This window comes from Bathycoccus prasinos (genome assembly GCF_002220235.1).
Source record: "Bathycoccus prasinos genomic : chromosome_5".
NCBI lineage: Eukaryota > Viridiplantae > Chlorophyta > Mamiellophyceae > Mamiellales > Bathycoccaceae > Bathycoccus > Bathycoccus prasinos.
Genome location: NC_024004.1, coordinates 924,034 through 945,788, shown reverse-complemented (window position 1 = coordinate 945,788; position 21,755 = coordinate 924,034). Strand labels below are relative to the sequence as shown.

The 21,755-nt window shown below is 46.7% G+C and overlaps 13 protein-coding genes across 13 annotated transcripts; 6 read left to right on the top strand and 7 right to left on the bottom strand.

Moving 5' to 3' along the window:
• Bathy05g04880 (elongation factor Ts) lies at positions 1-3,266 on the bottom strand (the record flags this gene model as incomplete). Its single annotated transcript, XM_007513146.1, has 5 exons — positions 1-1,515; positions 1,670-1,840; positions 2,047-2,758; positions 2,996-3,042; positions 3,216-3,266. The coding sequence occupies 5 exons, from the start codon at positions 3,264-3,266 to the stop codon at positions 1-3; spliced, it is 2,496 nt and encodes an 831-aa protein (XP_007513208.1).
• A 437-nt stretch (positions 3,267-3,703) lies between these two features.
• Positions 3,704-4,366, top strand: Bathy05g04870 (predicted protein; the record flags this gene model as incomplete). Its single annotated transcript, XM_007512835.1, has 1 exon — positions 3,704-4,366. The coding sequence occupies one exon, from the start codon at positions 3,704-3,706 to the stop codon at positions 4,364-4,366; it is 663 nt and encodes a 220-aa protein (XP_007512897.1).
• Positions 4,367-4,581: 215 nt separating this feature from the next.
• Positions 4,582-5,691, bottom strand: Bathy05g04860 (predicted protein; the record flags this gene model as incomplete). Its single annotated transcript, XM_007512924.1, has 2 exons — positions 4,582-5,502; positions 5,674-5,691. The coding sequence occupies 2 exons, from the start codon at positions 5,689-5,691 to the stop codon at positions 4,582-4,584; spliced, it is 939 nt and encodes a 312-aa protein (XP_007512986.1).
• Positions 5,692-5,986: 295 nt separating this feature from the next.
• Positions 5,987-7,465, bottom strand: Bathy05g04850 (predicted protein; the record flags this gene model as incomplete). The annotated part of the gene is made up of 1 exon (XM_007513226.1): positions 5,987-7,465. The coding sequence occupies one exon, from the start codon at positions 7,463-7,465 to the stop codon at positions 5,987-5,989; it is 1,479 nt and encodes a 492-aa protein (XP_007513288.1).
• Positions 7,466-8,029: 564 nt separating this feature from the next.
• Positions 8,030-8,775, top strand: Bathy05g04840 (predicted protein; the record flags this gene model as incomplete). The annotated part of the gene is made up of 2 exons (XM_007513155.1): positions 8,030-8,083; positions 8,374-8,775. 2 exons carry the CDS (start codon positions 8,030-8,032, stop codon positions 8,773-8,775), a joined length of 456 nt encoding a protein of 151 aa, XP_007513217.1.
• A 264-nt stretch (positions 8,776-9,039) lies between these two features.
• Positions 9,040-10,734, bottom strand: Bathy05g04830 (predicted protein; the record flags this gene model as incomplete). Its single annotated transcript, XM_007513055.1, has 1 exon — positions 9,040-10,734. One exon carries the CDS (start codon positions 10,732-10,734, stop codon positions 9,040-9,042), a length of 1,695 nt encoding a protein of 564 aa, XP_007513117.1.
• A 228-nt stretch (positions 10,735-10,962) lies between these two features.
• Positions 10,963-11,478, top strand: Bathy05g04820 (predicted protein; the record flags this gene model as incomplete). The annotated part of the gene is made up of 2 exons (XM_007513317.1): positions 10,963-11,097; positions 11,194-11,478. 2 exons carry the CDS (start codon positions 10,963-10,965, stop codon positions 11,476-11,478), a joined length of 420 nt encoding a protein of 139 aa, XP_007513379.1.
• Positions 11,479-11,559: 81 nt separating this feature from the next.
• Bathy05g04810 (predicted protein) lies at positions 11,560-12,339 on the bottom strand (the record flags this gene model as incomplete). Its single annotated transcript, XM_007513164.1, has 1 exon — positions 11,560-12,339. The coding sequence occupies one exon, from the start codon at positions 12,337-12,339 to the stop codon at positions 11,560-11,562; it is 780 nt and encodes a 259-aa protein (XP_007513226.1).
• A 238-nt stretch (positions 12,340-12,577) lies between these two features.
• Bathy05g04800 (unknown protein) lies at positions 12,578-13,882 on the top strand (the record flags this gene model as incomplete). The annotated part of the gene is made up of 1 exon (XM_007513300.1): positions 12,578-13,882. The coding sequence occupies one exon, from the start codon at positions 12,578-12,580 to the stop codon at positions 13,880-13,882; it is 1,305 nt and encodes a 434-aa protein (XP_007513362.1).
• Positions 13,883-13,952: 70 nt separating this feature from the next.
• Positions 13,953-15,713, bottom strand: Bathy05g04790 (unknown protein; the record flags this gene model as incomplete). Its single annotated transcript, XM_007513236.1, has 1 exon — positions 13,953-15,713. One exon carries the CDS (start codon positions 15,711-15,713, stop codon positions 13,953-13,955), a length of 1,761 nt encoding a protein of 586 aa, XP_007513298.1.
• A 247-nt stretch (positions 15,714-15,960) lies between these two features.
• On the top strand, positions 15,961-18,408 carry Bathy05g04780 (cold-shock protein; the record flags this gene model as incomplete). Its single annotated transcript, XM_007512904.1, has 1 exon — positions 15,961-18,408. One exon carries the CDS (start codon positions 15,961-15,963, stop codon positions 18,406-18,408), a length of 2,448 nt encoding a protein of 815 aa, XP_007512966.1.
• A 143-nt stretch (positions 18,409-18,551) lies between these two features.
• Positions 18,552-20,031, bottom strand: Bathy05g04770 (the record flags this gene model as incomplete). The annotated part of the gene is made up of 2 exons (XM_007513107.1): positions 18,552-19,742; positions 19,876-20,031. 2 exons carry the CDS (start codon positions 20,029-20,031, stop codon positions 18,552-18,554), a joined length of 1,347 nt encoding a protein of 448 aa, XP_007513169.1.
• Positions 20,032-20,254: 223 nt separating this feature from the next.
• Bathy05g04760 (tRNA delta(2)-isopentenylpyrophosphate transferase) lies at positions 20,255-21,727 on the top strand (the record flags this gene model as incomplete). Its single annotated transcript, XM_007513007.1, has 1 exon — positions 20,255-21,727. One exon carries the CDS (start codon positions 20,255-20,257, stop codon positions 21,725-21,727), a length of 1,473 nt encoding a protein of 490 aa, XP_007513069.1.
• Positions 21,728-21,755: the final 28 nt, after the last annotated feature.

Below are 21,755 nucleotides of genomic sequence, written 5' to 3'. Positions count from 1 at the left end.
TTAAGCTTGGCCAGTCGCGGCGGCAATCTCAGCCGCGAAGTTAGATTCCTTCTTCTCGATACCTTCACCCAAGTTAAATCTTTCGAAGCGACGGATGGAGATCTTCTCGCCCAATTCCGCGGTGGCTTCTTTGATCAATTCTTCAACCGTCTTGGACGTGTCCTTGATGTAATCCTTCGGCAAGAGCGCCTTTTCGTTGACCATTTTGTCGATGCGGCCTTGGACAATCTTCTCTCTGATGTTCTCCGGCTTGGATTGGAGATCTTCCTTCTTCATTTCGATTTCCTTCTCTCGGGCAATCATCGCCGGATCGCAGTCGTCGGCGGAGATGTATTCAACTTCCGGGCACGCGGCGACTTGCATCGCGACATCCTTCGCGAGATCCTTGAATTTATCGCCTCTGGCGACAAAGTCGGTTTCGCAGTTGACTTCAACCAAAACACCGATCTTGGAACCAGCGTGAATGTACGAGAAAACACCGCCTTCGGCGGCGATGCGGCCTTGCTTCTTGTCCGCAGAGGCCATGCCCTTGACGCGCAACCACTCTTGCGCCTTCTGAACATCACCACCGTTCAGGCCGAGAGCTTTCTTGCAATCCATCATACCGGCACCGGACATTTGTCTGAGCTCCTTGACGGCAGCCGCGGAGACGGCAACCATCTCAACCGGAGCGTCGTCCTTCGGCTCTTCTTTCTTCGGCTCAGCTGGCTTCGGCGCTTCAGCCTTGACGGCAGTCGCCTCGGCAATCTCAGCCGCAAAGTTAGATTCCTTCTTCTCGATACCTTCACCCAAGTTAAATCTTTCGAAGCGACGGATGGAGATCTTCTCGCCCAATTCCGCGGTGGCTTCTTTGATCAATTCTTCAACCGTCTTGGACGTGTCCTTGATGTAATCCTTCGGCAAGAGCGCCTTTTCGTTGACCATTTTGTCGATGCGGCCTTGGACAATCTTCTCTCTGATGTTCTCCGGCTTGGATTGGAGATCTTCCTTCTTCATTTCGATTTCCTTCTCTCGGGCAATCATCGCCGGATCGCAGTCGTCGGCGGAGATGTATTCAACTTCCGGGCACGCGGCGATTTGCATCGCGACATCCTTCGCGAGTTCTTTAAATTTATCGCCTCTGGCGACAAAGTCGGTTTCGCAGTTGACTTCTACCAAGACACCAATTCTAGAGCCGGCGTGGATGTAGTCAATAACAACACCTTCGGCGGCGATGCGGCCTTGCTTCTTGTCCGCAGAGGCCATGCCCTTGACGCGCAACCACTCTTGCGCTTTTTGGACGTCACCGTTGTTTTCAATCAAAGCTTTCTTGCAATCCATCATACCTGCACCGGACATTTGTCGGAGCTCTTTAACCGTAGCCGCGGAGATGGCGGCACCATCAGCAGCCGGAGCAGCAGCTGGTGCGGCCGGTTCGGCAACTGGAGCGGCAGCAGCTGGTGCGGCCGGTTCGGCGACTGGAGCGGCAGCAGCGGCGGCTGGTGCGGGTTCCTCTTTAGCAGCTGGGGCGGCGGCCTGAAAAAATGAAAAAAACGTGAGTATTTTTTACATAAAACAATAAAAAAGTGTTGTCGTCATCTATTACAAATGCGCGGATTTACGTCGACGCGCGGGCTATTCTGGAGAAAAAACAAACGAGGTTTCAAAGTTTTCCCTATTAGCTACTTACCGCAGGTTCCTCAGTCGGTGCGGCAGACGTAGACATGCTCGCCGATGCCGATCCAGACTTCTTTGCTTGCGGGAAGTTGTCCGCCGATAATCCGATAGATTTGAACGCAAACTGAATCGCCGACGCCGACGATTCAACTTCAACGTTCATATCCGAAGCCATTTCGTCCAACTGTGGTGATGAGAAGAAGAGAGTGAGAGAGAGAAATGAATGTGGTCAGTAAAAAATTTTCTCTTTTCCTTATCTGTTCTCACGGCTTCTCCGTCCTTATCGAGATAAAAAGAGGAACGATGCTCCCGCGGTTTGCCGACGAAAAAAATCCTCGCGAGAAGGAGGATAAAAAGCAATCATACAATAAAATCAAGTGAGGCACTTACGTCGAGCTTCTCCTTCATGGATAATTTCACTTTGCTGCCGTCGACGCCTAAGACGCGAACGGTGACCTTATCGCCGACGTTGGCGATATCCTTCGCCTCGACCCCAAAGTCATCGGATAACTCCGAGATGTGAACCAAACCTTCCACACCTTCCGCAATTTCAACAAAAATACCGTAGTTTTGGATCGATTTCACTTCGCAGCCTTCCAAAACCGCACCCTTCTTCAAGTTACCCGCGATTTCAGACTGTTTCTCCTTTTGCAACTTGAACGCTTGTCTCGCCTCAAACTTTGCCTGTTGGTCCGCAGCTTGCTGCGCAACTTCCGCTTCCGTCGGCGGCTGCTTCATCGTCAAAGAGATGCGTCCTTTTTCAATGGATTTAATCCAAATCTTGACCTCTTGGTCAACGGCAACGACATCGCCGACGTTCTCGACAAAGCCAGACTGCAACTCAGAGATGTGCACCAAACCGTCGTTCTTGGCGCCGAAGTCCACAAACGCACCATACACCGTCGTTGATTTAACTTTGCCGGTAAATTCCTTACCAACTTCGAGGTCTGATTCATGCACCGTGACGGTCTTCTTCGGAAAGCGGCGCTTCGGCTTCGCTTCATCCGTGGTCGTGGCGGCTTCGCTCGAAGCTTCAGCTTCCGCAGCCGATACCGTGGTGGCGAGCGTTCTCGTCGTCGTCGTCGTCGTCGGTCTCGCCAAACTGTTGTTTTTGTAGTCAAGAAAATATGCAGAAAGAGTCGTTAGAAAGGCAAGTTCTCTCGAAAGTGATTTTCAATCTCGAAAGGGTACGCGAAACGAGCAGCGACGCGCGCAATGGAAAAATGCATCAAATCTCTTTCATTTCACTTTATCCACAAGCAAATGACTACGTGTCTCCGACGAAGAAAAAAAAACTCGGAAACCGCCCGAATGACCACACGTGCGATATAAAGCGTACCTAAACTTGTTGGAATTTCTGATAGTGTTGGAGCGAACGACGCATGCCTGTGATTAGATGAGAGATTCGGTGAGTATTGAGTACACATTGAGCGCTGATTTGCCTCTCGGATTTTGCACGGGGGGGCGGCGGTGCGCACAAAAAAGCGACGTAAGAAATGCACCGCACAAAAAGAAAAAAATTGTGTTCGTAATGCGCTCGTAAACGCATCCACGCGTACCTTCATGGACATATTCGCGGCCATCCTGACGGCACTAGACATTGCAGACATTAGAATATTCGTTGTAAAATATTACTGAAAGCAAAAAGCGCTTCAAATAAGTGACGACGTTCGCACGTTCGCAAAGTTCCGGATTAACGCTGAGGCCTTTTTTTGGGTGTGGGCTTTTTTGCGTCTCAGGTTTTATAAAAAGAGATTGAAAAATCTCTCGTCTGTCTTTCCGCCTCGTCTCTTCTGGAGGAGTGCAGCTCCACTCGTATTTAAACCTGTTTTCGAGCGAAAAATGAGAAGCGCTCTTTCCTTCTTGCTTGCTCGAGACAGACGGAGAGAGGAGAGTTTAATCTTTTCAACACCGCACTTCTTCACTCTTCCAGTACGATACACTACATTTTCCCCACACATCCAACATGATTAATAACAACAACAAAACGATGATTACGACGAAAGAGGAACACGGCAGAGGAATGCTACCGTCGATGACCTCGCCGATGGCGCAGTTAGGGAGAGCGATTGCCGTCGCATCATCCTCGTCGTCGTCGTCGTCATCGACGTCGTTTCTCTTTAATCCTCTGAACGAATTGCGACAAGCCGCTCGGTCTGGTTTCAACTCCGCCAGAAAGAACATTTCCGAGAACAAAGACGCGAAGAAGGCAAACGCGGTGTTTTGCGCGAGCATGAGCGCGGCGCAATATAATAGCAAACATAATAATAGAAGAAGTAATAATAATAAGAACACGATGAACGAAATCATGGTTCCCATCCGAGGAACAAACAAGTTTTTAGGCGCGATGATCCCGGGCGATTCCGCCGTTGAAGTCGTCTTAACCTCCGGGTTGTTCTCCACGTTGAACATATACAACACTCTGTTGATTGGAAGATTGATCGTCACGTGGTTTCCAGCTGCACCGCAGCAAATCGTGTACCCGTTGGCGACTATCTGCGACCCGTACTTGAACTTGTTCCGAGGCATCATTCCGCCGTTGGGCGGAATCGACCTGTCTCCGATTCTCGCGTTTACGGCGTTGAACTTCTTCACGAGTACGGCGGCGGCGTTGCCGGCACAAATTGATGGCGACGGTAACATTGTTGGCGTCCCGGAAAAGAAGAATGTGTTTAAAGGGTTGTTCGCGGAGAAGAAAGAGAAGCGATAATATTTTTTCTCTCTTGGCGTTGCGTTGCTATTGTTATAATATCATTATTATCATTTTATCATTATCATTGCTTGCTCAAATACCGTTTACTTCTTACAAATACAAAACTGTTATTACATGCGTTGTTCTACTCTCTCTCGTATAAAAATGACTTCTTCACAATTCGCGCGCGCGTGCTCTGCTTTTTGTCTAAAACAAAAATCGTCAACGTTTTTTTATTCGTTGCCCCCATCGAGTGAAGAATTCAAAGCTCTCTCCACGTTCTTCACGTGACTTTTCGGATCGTAATCTTCAAAGTATCGATGTCTCAACGCATCTTTCGCTGACACTCTCATGTGTGGCGGATACACCAACATCCTCTTCAATAAATCTAAACCAAACTCGTCGACTTTCGGGCACAACTCCTTCATCTCCTTCGCCTTCCATTTGGGAAACTCCTCCTTGTAATCCGGCAGTTGCGACACTTCTGGCCAAACGGTGTCGACTGGAGTCCCTAACCCGCGAAATATCTTAAATAACTGATCGATTTCAGAGTCTCCAGGAAATAACGGCGACTGATTAATCATCTCCGCGAAAATACACCCAATCGACCACACGTCCACCGGCGTGGAATATTGCTTCGCGCCTAACAAAATTTCCGGCGCTCGATACCATAACGTCACTACCTCGTGCGTGTACGCCCTCAACGGAATCGCAAACGCTCTCGCCAACCCAAAATCCGCTAACTTCAACGAGTTCGTTTCCGTATCGATTAATAAATTCTGTGGCTTTAAATCTCTGTGCAACACTCTGTGCGAGTGACAAAACGCGATGCCGGCGCACATTTGATACACGTATCCTTTAATCACCATTCGATCGTTCGATATGTGCGGACTCGCGTCCATGTGCTTTTTCAAATCTAAATCTAAATATTCAAACACTAAGTAGAGCTTTTTCTCCAAGTGCACCACGTCCACCAGTTTCACGATGTTTTCGTGCCTGAGTTCTTTCAACAAAGAGATCTCTCGAATGGCAGTTGACGGGACGCCTTCTTCTTCTTGCTCTAAACGAATACGTTTCAAGGCTAAAATCTCTCCGGTCGAGCGCACCCGCGCTTTATACACGACCCCGTACGTGCCTTCACCAATCGTATCCACCTGTTATATTTTGTTTTATTTTAATAATATAATACGACGAGAGAAGTTATCATTAGTATTAAATCGTTGTTAGTAATCTCATCGGACGGAAAAGAGAGAAGTAAAAATTTTTGTCGAAGAAGAAGAGAGACATTTTTTTTAGAGGAAGAAGAAGAAAACTGGGTGGCGCACCTTCTCGTACTCCTCCATGTATCTTATCTGTCTCGTATATTTACTACTACTCTACTACCGCTGCTGCTACTTTCTTCTTCTTCTTCTTCTTCTTGTCGTTCTGTTCTTACACAAAACGAAAGACTTTTGACGCTTTTTAGTCCGAACTTTTCGACGAAGATGATTTGAGAGAGATGAGATGATGTTTTTTTTTGAGAAGATTTTATTGCATGCCATTTTTTCAATTTTGTGTGGGAAGTGTTTGATATTACTTTTACAATCGAAGCGCTCTCTTCTCTCTTCTCTCTTCTCTCTCCTCTTCTCTCTTCTCTTATTATAAAGCTAAGTCTAATCTATTCAAGGAGGATCTCAACAGTGCCTCACCAGCGTTCTCGACGAACTTCTCCGCGGTACTTTGTACGTGTTCGAACGTTTCCATTCTCTTATCAAACTCCTTGGCGCGTAAAATTTTCTCGCCTCGAGAGTCGATTCGAGCGCGGATTTTGTCCGCCGTGATCAAGTCTGCGATTTCTTTTTCGAGGTTTTCCACCGAGTCACAATTGAACGCAGACGCCATGGTAGTTAAGCTCAACGCAGAAAACGGCTTGGTGTATTGAATCAACGCTTTTTGACGGATGAGTGAAAAGAGTTTGTGGACGTGTTTCCCGACGTGGATGTCCAAGAGTAACTCTTTTTTAATCACGTCGAGTTTGGATAAGCATTGCGGATATCGCGAATTCCAAAAATCTTCCACAATATCGCGCATTTCCGGAGCCGTACTCAGCATGTCTCGAAACGTGAAGTTTTCGTGGACAACGCGTTTCTTCAATTGCACTCGGTCAAACGTAGCCAAAGCGCACAAGCCGCCGTAGACGGCGACGTCTTGTTGAGAGATAACCTCCGCGTACGAGTTTCCAATCTCCGTTTTCAAGCTCGTAAAGTGCTTCGCGGCTTCCGCGTACTTGCCAAAGTGCAAATGCGCCAACGCCGCCGCGCACGTAAACTTTGCTCTCGTCAAATTTTGTTCTTCTTTGTTTTCTCCCGCGCCGCCTATCCCTTCGATGCCGCCTCCCGCTTGTTGTATAATCGACGGTCGTTGCGCCATTTTCTTCTCGGTTTCGCCCGCCGCCGACTGCTGGTCCACGTTCTTCAAAATCGCCAATCCTTTGTTCGCGTACAGCAAAACCTGCGCCATAGAGTTCAACTCCAAAGCAACTCTAATGCTATTCACGCACAGCGCCAACGTGTGTTTCACGGACGTCCCGTACTCTCTGGATTTCGCGTAACATTGGAACGCTTCTTTCAAGTCACCAATGTTGTAGTAATAATCGCCCAAATCGTTGTGCGCTAATCGAATGGACTCTTTCAAAGAGCTCGCTTTCGAGGAAGTTAACCCTTCGTCCAATCGTTTTCTTTCGTTTTGGTTTTCCAAATCCATCTGACGTGACCAATTTTCCACGAAATCTTCTCCCTCTTCTTCTTCTTCTTCTCCTCCTCCTCCGTTGTCGTCCATGTTCACATCTCCTCCTCCTCTTAACTCCTTCAACTTTATCTTCCTCTCCCGAATGGACTTGAAAATCTCCGCGTTCCTCGTCCCGCCTCTTTTGCAAATCTCTCCCGCTCTTCTCAGCGCTTCTCTCGCGATCTCAACATCGTAACGACTTTTTTCTTCTTCTTCTTCTTTAAATTCTTCTTCTTCTTCTTGGTCGTCGTCTTTTTCCAAACGTTTCAGAAGAGCGTCCGCGATGAACTGGAACCGTATCAGCTTGGCGCTGTCCACGTAGTTTTGAGAGATGGCTTCTATCGCTTGCATGATGATGATGATGGTGATGATGATCTATCTCTTCTTTGGGTGTTTCTTTTATTCTAATATCAATCGCTCAAGCTACCACCAAGTTTTAATGTGAAGAACGTGTATTCGTAGAGAGAGAAGAAAGAGGAGGAGACGAATTTTCATTTTTTGCCAAAATTTGTTGGTCTCGAAACAGCCAACCAAAAAATCAAAAATTTCAAAAGTTTCCTGCGTTCTCCTCCTTTTTCTTGAAACGCGAAGGACGACGAAATCAAGAAAATCAAACGAGATTGAGACACGTCTGCCGATGTCTAGTCACGAAAACACAAAAATTTGCCCACAAACTCCCTTTATCTCTCTCTAATTCTCGTTAGGAGACGCTTTTCTCATCAGAGTTGTCTTCATAAATAAACACACACACACACACACACACACACAACATCTAACACACCTAATACATACATCTCAAAAATGGCATTCAGCGTGGTGTCATCTTCCTCTTTGCTCTCCTCGAGAGTCTCGACTCCTCTCAAGAAGCAAAACAAAAGAAATTCAAGAAATTCTCACGCGTTTTCGTGTAAAGCGATGAGCGATGCGGAAATCGACGCGAAATATCCCGTCGGAGGGAGCGTTTACAAGGTAAAAAGTTTTTGAACCTTTCCTTCTGTTTTCCCTCTCTCTTGTTCCGTTGTTACGATTCATCATCGACAAAACCAATGTCTTCTGTTGATCTTGGCGATGAAAGAGAAGAAGAAGAAGCTGTTTGCATTCTCCAATTGATCATTTTTTTTGCCCTACGCCGACGACGAAGCAGAGATACGAGAAAATCTCTTCTCTCCTCTCTGCTTCCTTTTCATTCAAAAATAAAACTAAAAACTTTAAAATGAAACATTTTTTTTCCTTCGTACTCATCAATCAAACTATTACAGGTTGTTTTGGACTGCTCTCAGTCGAACATCGCGCTCGGTTTACTGTTAAAACCAGGGGAGGACGGCAGACCGGTGGTGAAAACCGTTCGCCCTGGGGGCAAAGCGCTCGGCAAAGTGTCGGTGGGCGATACCATCTTAGCGACGACGTACGTCGGTTTGACGAACATCTCGGAAAACTCCTGGGGTAAAGCGGACCGAGGGTGGGTCGATACCGCGACGGTGTCGTACGATGACGCGAATGCGGCGATGACTACGAACGCGAACACGATTGGCTTGATTTTGGATCACGAATACAAGCCGTCTGGCGGCGGCGCGAGGGTGGTGACTTCGTCCAACGGCGAAGACGCCAAGGCGTGGGCGAAGGCAAAAGCGGCCGAGTTGAAGGCGAAGAGAAGCAGATAAACGTTTTTTGTAAAAAGATGTTTACAACTATGAACACTCTCTCTCCCCCTCTCTCTCTTTCTCTCTCTCTGAGTTTGTCGGTGATGATGTACTAATTAGCGTGCGGTAAAATGAAGAAGATTTTGAGAGAATGAGAAAAAGAGAATTCAACACTTTTACTTTACTTTTTAATATAAGTTTTACAAACAAGTTTTTAAAATCACATACAACAACTGTCTAAAGTAGTAGTTTATTCTTGTTCGGCACTTTCTATTGTATCTATTACTATTGTTCCGGACACGGGACGTTACAGGAGACTGGACACGCGGGGCCTTTACTATCCCTCGCGCCACCGTTCGAAACCATAAAGTCCTTATTTTTTTCACACCAACCGTCTTTCGCCCATTTCGCGCACTCGTCCCATTCGTCCACGCACTTGCCGTGTTGTTCCGTGCGTCTCGATAACGCCGGCATCGGTAACGGAGAAGTGAACATCCCATCGAACTTAGCTACTCGTATCCATTTCACTGCGGTCCATTTTTGGCCTTTGACAACTGGGCACGCGCCGTGTAAACTTCCCATGTCCAGTTTATAATCATCCGTCAACGACCAAAATAACAGGGCATCGCCTTTGACAGATTTCACCGGTAAGCCGTGTTTGGTACATTCGGACCACTCGTGAGGATTACCTTCTTCCGTTAAATCAAACGTCTCAGCTCTCGTACCTCTCGGAAATATAGTCTCTCCGCCTTCCTTGGTGTTTTCCAAGTAAATCAGCATGGTGGCCATGCGTTGGCCTCCTCGTTTCGGCGAAGGATTAACCGCGTCGTGGAAGTAATCAAAGTGCGGATCGTATTTCTGACCAACATCGTAGCGCAAGATTTGCATGCCTTCACCGTTCGGTTCGGGCGTCCCCGAAGCCGCGGCTATTCTATATTCTATATTTTCCAAAGTTTTATCCGCGGCTTTGCGAAGAAACATTCCCGCAGAAGTTCGGATGGTGGAAGGCACCGAGGTACCACCGGCGCCAACCACGGTACTCGGCGCCAACTCTGCTTTAGCCAACTTCATCAAATGATCGCACTCTTCCGCCGAGAGAAAGTTTCTAAACAAATACGCTTTCGGTTTAACCGCACTCAACACCAACGGCGGCATTTCCGGAAAGCCCGGTAAATCTTTGAGTAAGTGCGCTTGCCCGTATATGCTTTGCGGAAATGTTGTTAAGGGCTCGCTTTCCGTCGCACTATCACTACCATCCATCTCAATCAATCGTCTCCTTTTCTCGTCTTCGTCCTCTTCCTCGTCGTGCGATTTCTCTCTCTCAAGCGCTCCGCCCAACGCCTCTTGTATCTTCTCCTCCACGTCCAACGTATCTCCCGGCGTCTTCTCTTCGTCCTCGTCCGCGTCTTCCAAGTGCGCGTCCAACGCCCGTCTCGTTCTCTCTTTCTCCAGGTGTTCCAGTTCCAGTTTCTTCTTCGCCTGGCCTTTCTCGAATATGAGACGTTCCACGCGACCAAACGGACCTTTAAACTGTCTTTTTTCATTATTTTTATCACTCTTCTCCGCTGCTAATGCTGCTGCTTGGCGATTTCTACTTCTGTACGCCCCGGCTAACGGGCCTTTTCGGATTCTCTCCCTGTTGTTCTTATTACCGCTATTTTCTTCTTCTTCTTCTTCTTCTTCTTCTTCTTCTTCTTCTTCTTCATCTGCTGAAGGAACCAACAATTTCTTCTTCTTTAACTTCTTCTCTCGTTTCACCAATTCGCGCGTCACTCGTGCTTCAATTTCTCGATTCATTCGCTCTCGATTGAATTCTAAACTTTGTTCGTTCGACGAAAGCATGGTGACGGTTAAAAACGACGCCCACAGAAAACAAACAGCCGCGAAAAACCACGGCGTTTTCGTCGTGGAAAATCGTGTCGCGTTCAGAGCTGATTTCCGAAGTAACCGAGAGGCGTTGTTCGAAGAAGAGGTGGACATCATTTTTTCTCATCCATTCACTTTTGGTGATTTTTGTGATGTCCAAACTTTGTGCGAGTTCGACTAATAATAATGTGTGTTGTTTTTTGTGTTTCATGCATCATCAGTGTGATCATCATCAGTCAGTGTGCGGGCTGCAAAAACAAGTGAAAAAGAAAAAAAGGAAAAAATCTTTCTGCTTTTTGCAGGTGTTGTTGTTTTCTGCATAAAAAAATAAAAAATAATAATATGTTGAAAAGACGCCGAGGACAAAACGCGAGCATAAACCCGGCGTTGGAGCACATCGAAGTGGACGCGGATATTTTGAGAGCGAGCTTAACGTGCGAAATGTGCAAGAATATACTCAGAGAGGCGAACACGGTGGTATGTTTTTTATTAGTTTTTTTAAATGATGATTTTTAAAAATGTTTCTCCTCTCTCTCCTCTCTCTTTTTACTTTTATCAAACAAACAACAACAGACGGAATGTTTGCACTCGTTTTGCTTCCAGTGCATTAGCTCGAAGATGATCGTCGGGCAATCGAATTACTGTCCGGCGTGTGGGTCGTCAGATTCGAGTTTAGGCGTGAACCCGTTTTTGGACAAGAAGATTATCACCGACGGAAGGAAGAATCACTTGTGTCAAACTTTTAGAGAGATGTTAGAAGAAAAAGAAGTAGTAGAAGATGGAAAAGGAGAGAAAGAAGGAGGAGAGAAAGAAGGGGAGAAGAAAGGAGAGGAGCAAGCGTCTATGGAGGAAGCATAGCAGAGAAGATGTCTTCTTCTAATTCGATATACTCGTAGTTTTATTAGCGCTCCCTACCTAATACCTAAATGAAATAATTCATTATTTCTTCGGCTTGCGTCTGCTCCGAATAGATTGCAATTCACTCTTCGGCTTTTCTCCGTCACTATTGATATTACTACTGCTACCTCTCTCTTTCTTCGTCATCGTTCCAATTAAATACGGAAATAGCGGTAACGTCTCCCACTTCTCGTCCACTTCCATCGGGTTAAAGAGCGCTCGGCCGTTCTTCTCTAAAACGTCCATCAACTCGTCCGATTTCGGCTCGATGAAAATCATCGCCGCTTGACCGTCTGATTTCAACACTCTCGAGCTTTCTTTCAGCACATCTCCTAAAACTTCTCTTCCTTTTTCCTTCAACACTCGCGTAAATGCCCCGGTACTGACCACCGCGTCCATCGACTCCTCCCGCATCCCGGACAAACTCTTCTCGTACGCCGCGGTTTCAATCTGCACGGGAATCTCCGCCTGAACGGAGATCTGCCCTAAAAGATCTCCTTTCACCTCTGGACCTTTATACGTGACAAACTTCACGTTTTTTGGATAATAATACAAGTTTCTTCCGCTGTTCCCGCAATCGTACTCCAGCACTCTCGCGTCCGGTTGAAATATTCGCAACGTCAAGAATTTCGCCGCGATGTATTGCAAGCGCGTGTACACGATTATTCGGGCGATGCCAAAACCTAAACTTAATCCTAGAAGTAAAGCGATCGGATACGTCACATCTAGCGATGATAAGGCTTCTTCGCCTTCCAACAACGCGTTCGTTTTGTTCCTTCTTCTTTTGTTGTTGTTGCTACTAGGTGTTGTTCTTCTCAACATCATCACCGAATTTTTGTCTCTTCTTCTTTCCCGAAAAGTAGCGATGAGAGTACTCTGTTTGCCCGGCCGCCGGAGCCGAGCAAAACGGGAGGAGGATGTGGAGGAGAGAGAGGAGGTCGTCGCAGTCACAAAAGAAGAAGTAAACATAATAATAATAATAGAGTGTCTTCTGTTAAAGTGTTTTGACGACTTTTGTTAAAAAAACCGCAGAAGTATGAATTTGACGAATCAAAAACAAATGAAGAATTTTCTTCGGCTTCACAAAAAAAGTTTCACTCGAAAGCTCTCGACTACTTTCAGAATAGAAGAGATGTTCACCACTACCCCTATGAACGCTTTGTTTCTGCCGCGGCTGCTGCTACCGACGGCTCCTCCTCCTCCTCACGCGACGCCGATCTCCTCGCGTAAAAGGAGCAGTAGTGCGACTTTTCGCACGACTACTTTATGCGTGACTCCTCGTGCGACCGCATCACCTTCATCATCACCATCATCATCATCATCATCAACAACAACAACGAATAATAATAGTGTTGTTAATAAGAAAAAAATCATCGTGAAAGTCCAACCGCAGCAAACTTTATCGATCGTCTCCAAAGAGAACGGGATATCGATTCCAGATATTGTTCGATTGAACGGGTTAGGTACGCGGAGAACTTTACAAGTCGGAGAGGAATTGATCGTGAGCGATTTTGAAGGAAATGTTGGCGATGCTGATGTTGGGTATAAGATTATTGAACGCGCAAAGATGACGACGATGATGATTACGAGCAGCACAGATGAAGAGAAGACTACTGTTGAGAAGGAGAAGGAGATCGTTTCATCTTCTTCTCCATCGACGACGTCTCCGACTGATGAGACGACGACAGAAGAGAAAGAACAAAACGTGAAGAAAATCTTACGACTCGTGCCCGAGAACGCGAAAGAAGCAATAATGAGAAAGATTGAGCGCTTAAAAGTGGAGACGACGAATAAAAGCGATGCCAGTACTGCATCCTTAATACAAGTCGTCCCGCGAAGCGTAACCGCCTCGGTGCCGTTTACGACATCTTTTGGAGTTGGCGTCGGGGCGGCGGTGTTGAGCATGGCGTTGGTAGCGACAAATATCGGTCGAGATGGTAAGGGAAAAGAAGAAAAAGAAGAAGAAGAGAAGAAAGAAGTGGGTTTCGAAGTAGAGAGTAGTGGTATTAGTAGTAGTAGTAGTAGTACTAGAGATAGTAATAGTAGCAACGAAGAAATAGAAGCGGTATCGGTAGAAACAAAACTCGTCGAGAAAGAAGTAGCGGAAGAAGTGAAAGTCACCACACCGCTGCCGACGGTAGAAGTTGTCGAAGAGAAAGAAGATGTGGCCGAAGTTGATCGTTCTGAGTCGTCTCCGGCGCCTTTGGAACGCTTGAAAGGATGGATGGACGAGAGGGACGCTCAGGAAAATTTCGAAAGTTCGATCGAAGAATTTAAGGCCAAGCTGGCAGCAGCGCAAGACGCGCTCATCGTGTTGCAAGATCAACTGGAACAGAGCAAACGAAAGAAGAACAGCCAAAAGTGAAAGGAGTTATTTTGTACTACCAGTATTTTTTTTATGAGATCGTATTTATGTATTAAAAATAGGTGTCGCTTTAACATTTTGGGCACGTCCATTCCTTTGGCGCTCGTCGCAAAGCCGGCTTGCAGCATTTGCCGTGCGCGAAGCAGTTGCACTTGACGCATCGCATCGTAACTTTCACCGTGTCGTTTATTTCATTGCACATCACGCACGTCGTATCGTTTTTTTTCTTTTCTGTCTTCTCTTCCGTCAAACTCTTGGTGCTCACTTTTCTTTCCTCTTTGTTGTTCTCTCTTTCCGCCGCTTCGAGCAAAAGCTTTCTTAATTTCATCGTCTTCTTTCTTTCTTTGAGCAACGCCAGCTGCGTTTGCTCTAAAGCGTTGTGCAATTGCTCGAACTTCAACGCTAACGCGTACGACATGCTCTTTTCTTTCTTGTTCTTCTTCATCTTCTTTGACATTTTCTTTGACTTTTTCGCCTTGATGCATAGCGTCGCCGGAGACTTGTTGCTGCTTTTCGTCGAAGAAGGCGGCGTCTTCGCGTTCTCCTTGCCTTCGTCAAATTCTTCTTCCTCTTCGTTCTCGTCCTCGTTGGAGTGGTTCTCTGCATCGCTCAACCATTCCATCACGGCTCTCCCGGGAGTCACTTGCGGCTCCGCCAACTTTTCGAGAGCTTGGGCGAGTTCCATCGCTGGCGGCTGCGACTTTAACAACTTTTCGCAATCGTTCAAACACTTCGTCGCTGCGATGTCGTCTTTCGCGTCCTCCTCTTTGGTTTCAAACAACGCGTCGCGAATGGCTTTCGCGTTCGGCGTCGATCGAAACAAATCAAAGCCTTCGAGGTTGAAAATCTCGTTCCCGTTCGTATTGGCGGGCGTATTATTCGGCGCTTGGGGTCGGCTCTTCAACCCACCACTCGTTAACGGGGCCGTCTTGTTCGTCTTGTTTGTTTCAATCGATGAATTTGGCGATGGCGTCATGTTGGAGTTGTTGTTGTTCGTGTTGTGTGACTTTTTCGTCGCCGGCGTATCTTGCACTTTCCTCGCGCCCGATTTTCTCGTAGGGGGCGTCGTATCTTCGTCGTCCGAACACGCCGGTTTGAACGACACAGACGAACGCCTCGGTTTCTTATTGTTATTATTGTTCTTATCGTTGTTCTCATTCTCTTTATCTTCGTTCGAAGACGTCGGCGTCGTCGTCGATGCAGTAGTATTCGTGTTCTTGTTGCACGTAAACGATATCCTCGACGGCTTCCTCTCTCTTTTCCCGCTCAACACGGATAACCCCCAGGACTCTTGCGCCAATCTCTCTGCTTCCCCAACTTTCCTCTTCATAGACCCAGAAATCATGCACGTCACTTCCGGTGTCCCGGTTTGATTCTTTGGAATCAATTTCACTTGAAACTCTTCCTCGTTCGCGAACGATATCGATTTTCGTCTCGGCGAGTCTTGGCCAAAACGAGCAGCCAGTCGTAATTCGAGAGGTTTCAGCGCCGATTTGTGCGGTGATTTCGGCAATATCTCGTTCACTTCCTCTTTCTCCGGCGTGCACTGCGGCTCGTCGTCGTCTTCTTCGTCTTCGGAGGAATCCTCTTTTACGCTCTTCTTTATCTTCTTTATCTTCTTCTCTCCACCGCCGCTCGAAAAAGAAGTCGTCTTCCTAGCAACTGAATTTTTCTTCCCCGATGATGATGAAATCAAATTCGACGACAACGGGGACGACGACTTCGTCTTCTCGTGAGTAGTATTAAAACTACTCGAAGATAACGGGTACAATTTCGCGTGCATGGACGGTGAGACCGCTTTCACCACGTTCTCGAGCAGTGGTGACGACATGATGATGAATATGAGTGTGTGTGTGTGTGAGTAAATGAGGAAATATCTGATAAAATTTCCCCCTCAAACAGTTGTTTTGCTTCCTTCCCCTTTTGTTTGTTTGTGTGTCAGCCTTTTTTTTTCTTTTTTTTCTTTTTTTTCTTTTTTTGTCTGCTTCTTCTTTTATTCGAGACCACCTACGAATGATGAAAAGAGCGTCACACCCTTCTTTTGTGTTTTCCTAAGAATATTAGGAAGAATACTAATAATGATACAGAAGAAGACAACAACAACAACAACAAGAAGAAGAAGGGATGACGATAAAGAAGGAAAAGAGCAGTCGTCGTGTTTTGGAACGGTGGTCGTTTTGAAAGACTCGTTTGGTTTTTTACGGTTAACGCACGATTATTACGACCCCGAGGAGGAGGATATTTGTGATGATGATGATGTTGTTGTTTTTGATGATGTTGATGCAACATCATCATCATCATCAAAGCGTGTACCGACTCTACGCGCGCAAGCGCAACTGTTTTTCCACATCACCGAGTACTTTAAAAACCCAGAGTTACAACAAAAAGAAGGAGAAGAAGAAGAGGATCGACCGTTACTGGCCGGAGATATGGTGAAGTTTAAAGTCGTCCGAGGAGGACAAGAAAAAGGAACAGGCGGGAAACAACAAAACGAGAACAAGGAAGGAAAAACGCACAAAGCGACGGACGTCATGCGATGTTCGAAAGGAGATTTGAGAGTGAAAATTATACAGGAACAGGTGGAAGGTGTGGTGAAAAGAGGGTTGAAAGGGAAAACGAAACACGAAGCGTACGGTGGGTGCGTGTCGTGTTCTTTACTAACATCAACAAAGGAGAACAAAGAAGAGGAGAAGAAGAAGCTTATGGAGCTCGAATTCGCCGGCGCGAACGTCGCGGAGAGTTGTAAGAAAAAGTTGAAGCAAGGAATGAAAGTTCAGTTTAGTTTAGGTCGAGAACCGACGACGAGAAAATACGTGGTCGTAGACATAGCGCCGATAGAAGGAGGAGGCGTTGAAGAGAAGAAAACGAAGAAGAAGGAAGGAGATGAAAACGACGACGACCAAGATAAAAAAATCGAGGAAGAAGAAGAAGACGAGTATTTCGAAGAGATTCCAACATCCTACGGACGCGTCGATAAACTCTCGCAATCGTTCGGGTTTATTCAGAAAGCGCACGGCAGAATGCCTTCGCACAACAACGGCAACAGGAGAGAAGAACAAGGTTTATTCTTTCATTACACGGCTTTAAAAGACAAGACGGATGTAGGAAAGTTGACCGTCGGCACCGCGGTAAGTTTTGAAATCGTCAAGGTGAGTACAGGGAGCGCTAAAGGTAAGAAAGCAAACGCAATAAACGTTCAATTATGCGACGAGGAAACCGTTCGAGCGATCGAGTCGGAACTCAGACTTCAGCGTAAGCTCGCCGAGAAAGAGAAAAACGCCGCTTTGCTCGATAAAGACGGCATCGATGGTGATTCCTGGGGTAAGAAGAAAGTAAACGTCGTCGACGAGAGTAATAATAGCAAAAATGGTAAAAAATACGTAGAAGCGCCGGCATCTGGGGAAGAAGAAAATGCATCGTCGTCGGAACAGCAAAATGATTCTTCGGTTTCGTTAGAATTGGGTAAAATTGCCGTCATCAAGAACGGTTTCGGTTTCATCAAATGCGAAGAACGCGTGGAGGATGTGTTTTTCCATTTCACACAATTGAAGAATTTCGAAAACCCGAAAGTGGGAAAAATCGTTCAATTCACTGTCCACAGAGATCAAAAAAGAGACGCAATGGTCGCACACGACGTGTGCGAAGCTCCAGAAGGCTCGAAAGTAGTCTTTGAAACCGTCGATGAACGAAGCATTCGAGGCGTCTGTAAAGAACGCCTGGTATTTGCCTCCGGTCGAAGTTTCGGAAAATCCTCATTTTCGTCCAATGCGAGCAACAATGGAACGGTTGTCGTCGAAAACGCGGGCGGAACTTCGCAAAGTTACAAATTTAAAACCGTCGTCGACCGAAACTGCAATCCGAAACCCGGAGATTTGGTTTCTTTTTGCGTCGCCACTGATAAACGAGACGAGAAGAAACAGTTCGCGACGAAAGTGAAATTAGTTCAATTTACCGGTACCGTTGTGAGTGCGAAAAGCGAAGGTTCGTATGGCTTTTTTTCGCACAGCGATCCAGATACCGGCGAAATCGGAAAAGCGTTCTTCCACGGCGCGGATGTGGATGGCGGCGTGACCTTATTCGAAGGCGACGAGGCGACGTATTTCGTGAACCAATCGCAAGGCGAGAATAAAGAGTACACGGCGAAACGTATTAAACGAACGAAAGAAGGTCCGAATGCTGGAGTTTCGACGCCAACAAGGTCAAACTCAGCCATGGGAAGTGATAACAACGGACGCGATTCGCCAAGACCACAGTTCGTCGGTTCTCAATTCACGCTTTCGAAAGGCCCGGACGGTACTTCAGGTTTCAGCAGAGGACGAGGTAAAGGCCTGGCGGAGAAAGCAACCGCGGCGGTTTCGAGGTTAAAGTTGGACGCAGCAGAATTTGTCCTTGGTGGAGGACACACGTCGTCCGTTTCCGCTTCGTGTGGGTCGAGAGACGACCTCGCCGCGTTCGAAGACGCCGAAGAAGAAGAAGAAGAAGAAGAAGAAGAAGAAGAAGAAGAAGAAGAGGAAGAAAATATTTAAAATGATAGATAGCAAAAACTAGAAGAAGCAAATCAGTAATGTTTAGTAATAATATCAACATCATCAAATCAATCATTTGTATGTACATTCCTGTTTCGTTATATCATATTAAATACCTCTATTATATAATAGTAATTCGTATATTACTCTCTTTCCACGACGGCGGCGGCGCCCATCCCGCTTCCGATACACATCGACACTACTCCGAGCTTACACGACGCGTCTCTGCTATGCATCTCGTGCAACAACGTCGCCATGCATCTCGCCCCGGTCGCCCCTAACGGGTGCCCGAGCGCGATAGCCCCTCCGTTTACGTTTACGATATCCTTGCTCAGCTTCAAATGGTTCACGCAATACGACGCTTGACTCGCGAACGCTTCGTTCAACTCGAATAAATTGATATCCGAAACTTTCACGCCGGCTCTCTCGCACGCGTCCGGAATGGCCACGGCTGGACCAATGCCCATAATTTCCGGCGGACACCCAACCGCGCTGAACGATTTCCATTTGGCCATAATTTTCAACCCGTTTTTCGTCGCGTACGATCGTTTACACAAAATAACTACCCCGGCGCCGTCGCTGACTTGACTCGCGTTCCCGGCTGTCGTGCTCCCGCCTTTTTTAAACACCGGTTTCAACTTTGCTAAATTTTCCACCGTCACGCCCTCTCGAATCCCGTCGTCCTCAGATACGACGATTTCTTTCTCCTCTTTCGTCTCTTTATCGATAATTTTCGTCACCACTGGCACAATTTGACTCTTAAACTTCCCGTTTCGTCTCGCCTCGGCGGCTCTCCGGTGACTCTCCGCGGCGAACGCGTCTTGCGTCTCTCTCGAAATGTGCCACTTCGCGGCGACGTTTTCACTCGTGACTCCCATAGGAATCAAACAATTCTGCGCGTTCGTCACGCTCGCGGCTTTTGGGTTGAACCCTCCGTCCCATTTCATGGGATTCTTACTCATCGTCTCCACGCCAGCCGCGATGCCAACCTCGTAATATCCGGCTTTAATCGCGCTCGCCACGTCCGCGCACGCTTGCAATCCGCTCGAACACTGTCTGTTCACCGTTCTCACGGGAACTTTCACCGGGAACCCGGCTAAAAACATTCCAATTCTACACTCGTTCGCGCGTTGACTCGAATCTCCTAAAACTGATCCAACGACCACGTCGCCGATATCGTTCGCGTTGATATTCTCCGTCTCTCTTAAAGCGGCAGCTAAAACCGTTGCCACGAGATCGTCCGCGGTGGTGTCTTTTAATCCGCCTTTTCTCGCGCGAGTGATTGGCGTTCTTAACGCGCAGACGATGACCACGTCGTCTGGGTGTTTCGACGACTACATTTATTTAGAAAGAAGAGATGATTTGCTGTGAGAGACGACAACGACGACTTCAAGGATGATGATAAAAACGCGCACAACACACAACACATCAAAGATGAAGAAAAAAACAATACACAAACGAACGCACCCCGAACGGAGAGGAAAAGAAAGACGTCTCCTGTCGTTCCACGAAACTGTTATTCGTAGTAGAACTCTCGTTATTTAAAAGAGGCGCAGAAACGACAAAGTGCGTTTTCAAGCGTTCGACGCGTTTCATCGCGTTATTCGTGTTGTTGTTTGACATGATGATGATGATGATGTGTAGAGTGATGGAACACCAACGACACCAATAAAAATGGCGGCTTCGGAGACATTTTATTTTTTTGCTTCTTTTTTCTCATGCAAAATTTTTTCTTCAAAATCAACAACAACCATAAAACACACAAACAAACAAACAGAAGAGACAGAGAGAGATTTGGCACTGAACACACATCAACACAACATAATCTCTGAGGATGATGATGATGATGAGGGCTGCTCGTTGTGCTCCTCACGCTGCTCGCGCTGCTCTTCTCCCCCTCGCGACGACGACGACGACGAGTAGGACGATTCAGACGAGAGGAGGAGGAAGAGGAAGAGGAGGAAGAAGAAGACAACAACAACAACGAGAACAACGAGGCATTGGAATTGGAAAACAGTTGGAAATTCGATGTCAACAAAAAAGCAGCGCGACGATTCAAAGTAGTTCAGACGATTCAGACGAAAACAGAAAGAAGAAGAAGAAAAAACGAGTGTTGGTAATTTCAGGTCCAACGTCGGTGGGGAAATCCTCCGTGGCCATCTCCATCGCGAAACGCGTCGACGGAGAAATAGTCTCCGCCGACTCTGTGCAAGTGTATCGAAACTTGAACGTCGGTTCCGCGAAACTTTCTAAAGAAGACATGCAATCGATTCGACATCACATGTTGGATTTGAAATCACCTGTGACGGAAGATTTTGATGTCGGGGAGTTTTATGAGTTAGCGAATGGGTACATAGACGATATTCACGCGAGAGGGAAAGTACCGATCGTGTGCGGCGGGACCGGGATGTACGTGAAATGGTTAACCGACGGGAAGCCGAACGTGCCGAAATCGACGAAAGAGAGCAGTTTGAGAGCAGAAAAGGAAGTGCGAGAGATACGAGATCGATATAGTAATACTAGTAGTAATAACGATGATGACGATGATGGGAATAAAGCGCAGGCGTGGGATGAAGCCATCAAGTACTTAAAACAGCGAGGGGATTCGGAAACCGCCGGGAAATTAGCTCGAAACGACTGGTATCGATTAACGAGAGCGTTGGAAATCTTAGACGTTTCCGGAGGAAAACCGAAAGGATCGTTTCAACCAGTCAAAGATGAGAGTAAACAGTTTCACTGTTACGCGTTGTCGATGAACAGAGTCGATTTATATCGAAGAATGGATCAAAGAGTCGAAGAGATGGTTGCAAACGGCATATTGGACGAAGCGGCGTATTTGTTGAGAGAAGGCGTGAAGCCGAATACGAATTCGGCGTCGAGAGCGATCGGGTACGCGCAAGCGATCGATTATTTACTGAAATGTAAGCGTGAAAAAGAGAATAACAGTGAGTCGTCGATAAACAATGACGCCACTTTACTCCTCGAGTTTATCGACGAGTTACAAAGAGAAACGAGAATGTACGCGAAGAGACAATTCACGTGGCTTCGATCGGAAAAGCAGTTCCAATGGATCGACGCGAGCGAGGGCGCTGAAATAGCGAGCTCGCGAATATTTGAGAAGTTTAACAACGCCCAAATCGATGTTGATGATGAAGAAGAAGAAATTAACGAGTCAAATAACAACTCGTCCATTTGTGAGGTCACTAAAGAAATGGCGAACGAATTGAAACGGTACCGCGTCGAGTTGAAACTCTTCCACGACGAAAGCATTAGAAAAGCGACTGTTGAGCGCGTCGCCGATATAGTTTCGCGCATGTAGTAATGTAATTTAGAATTTTTAGAAAATA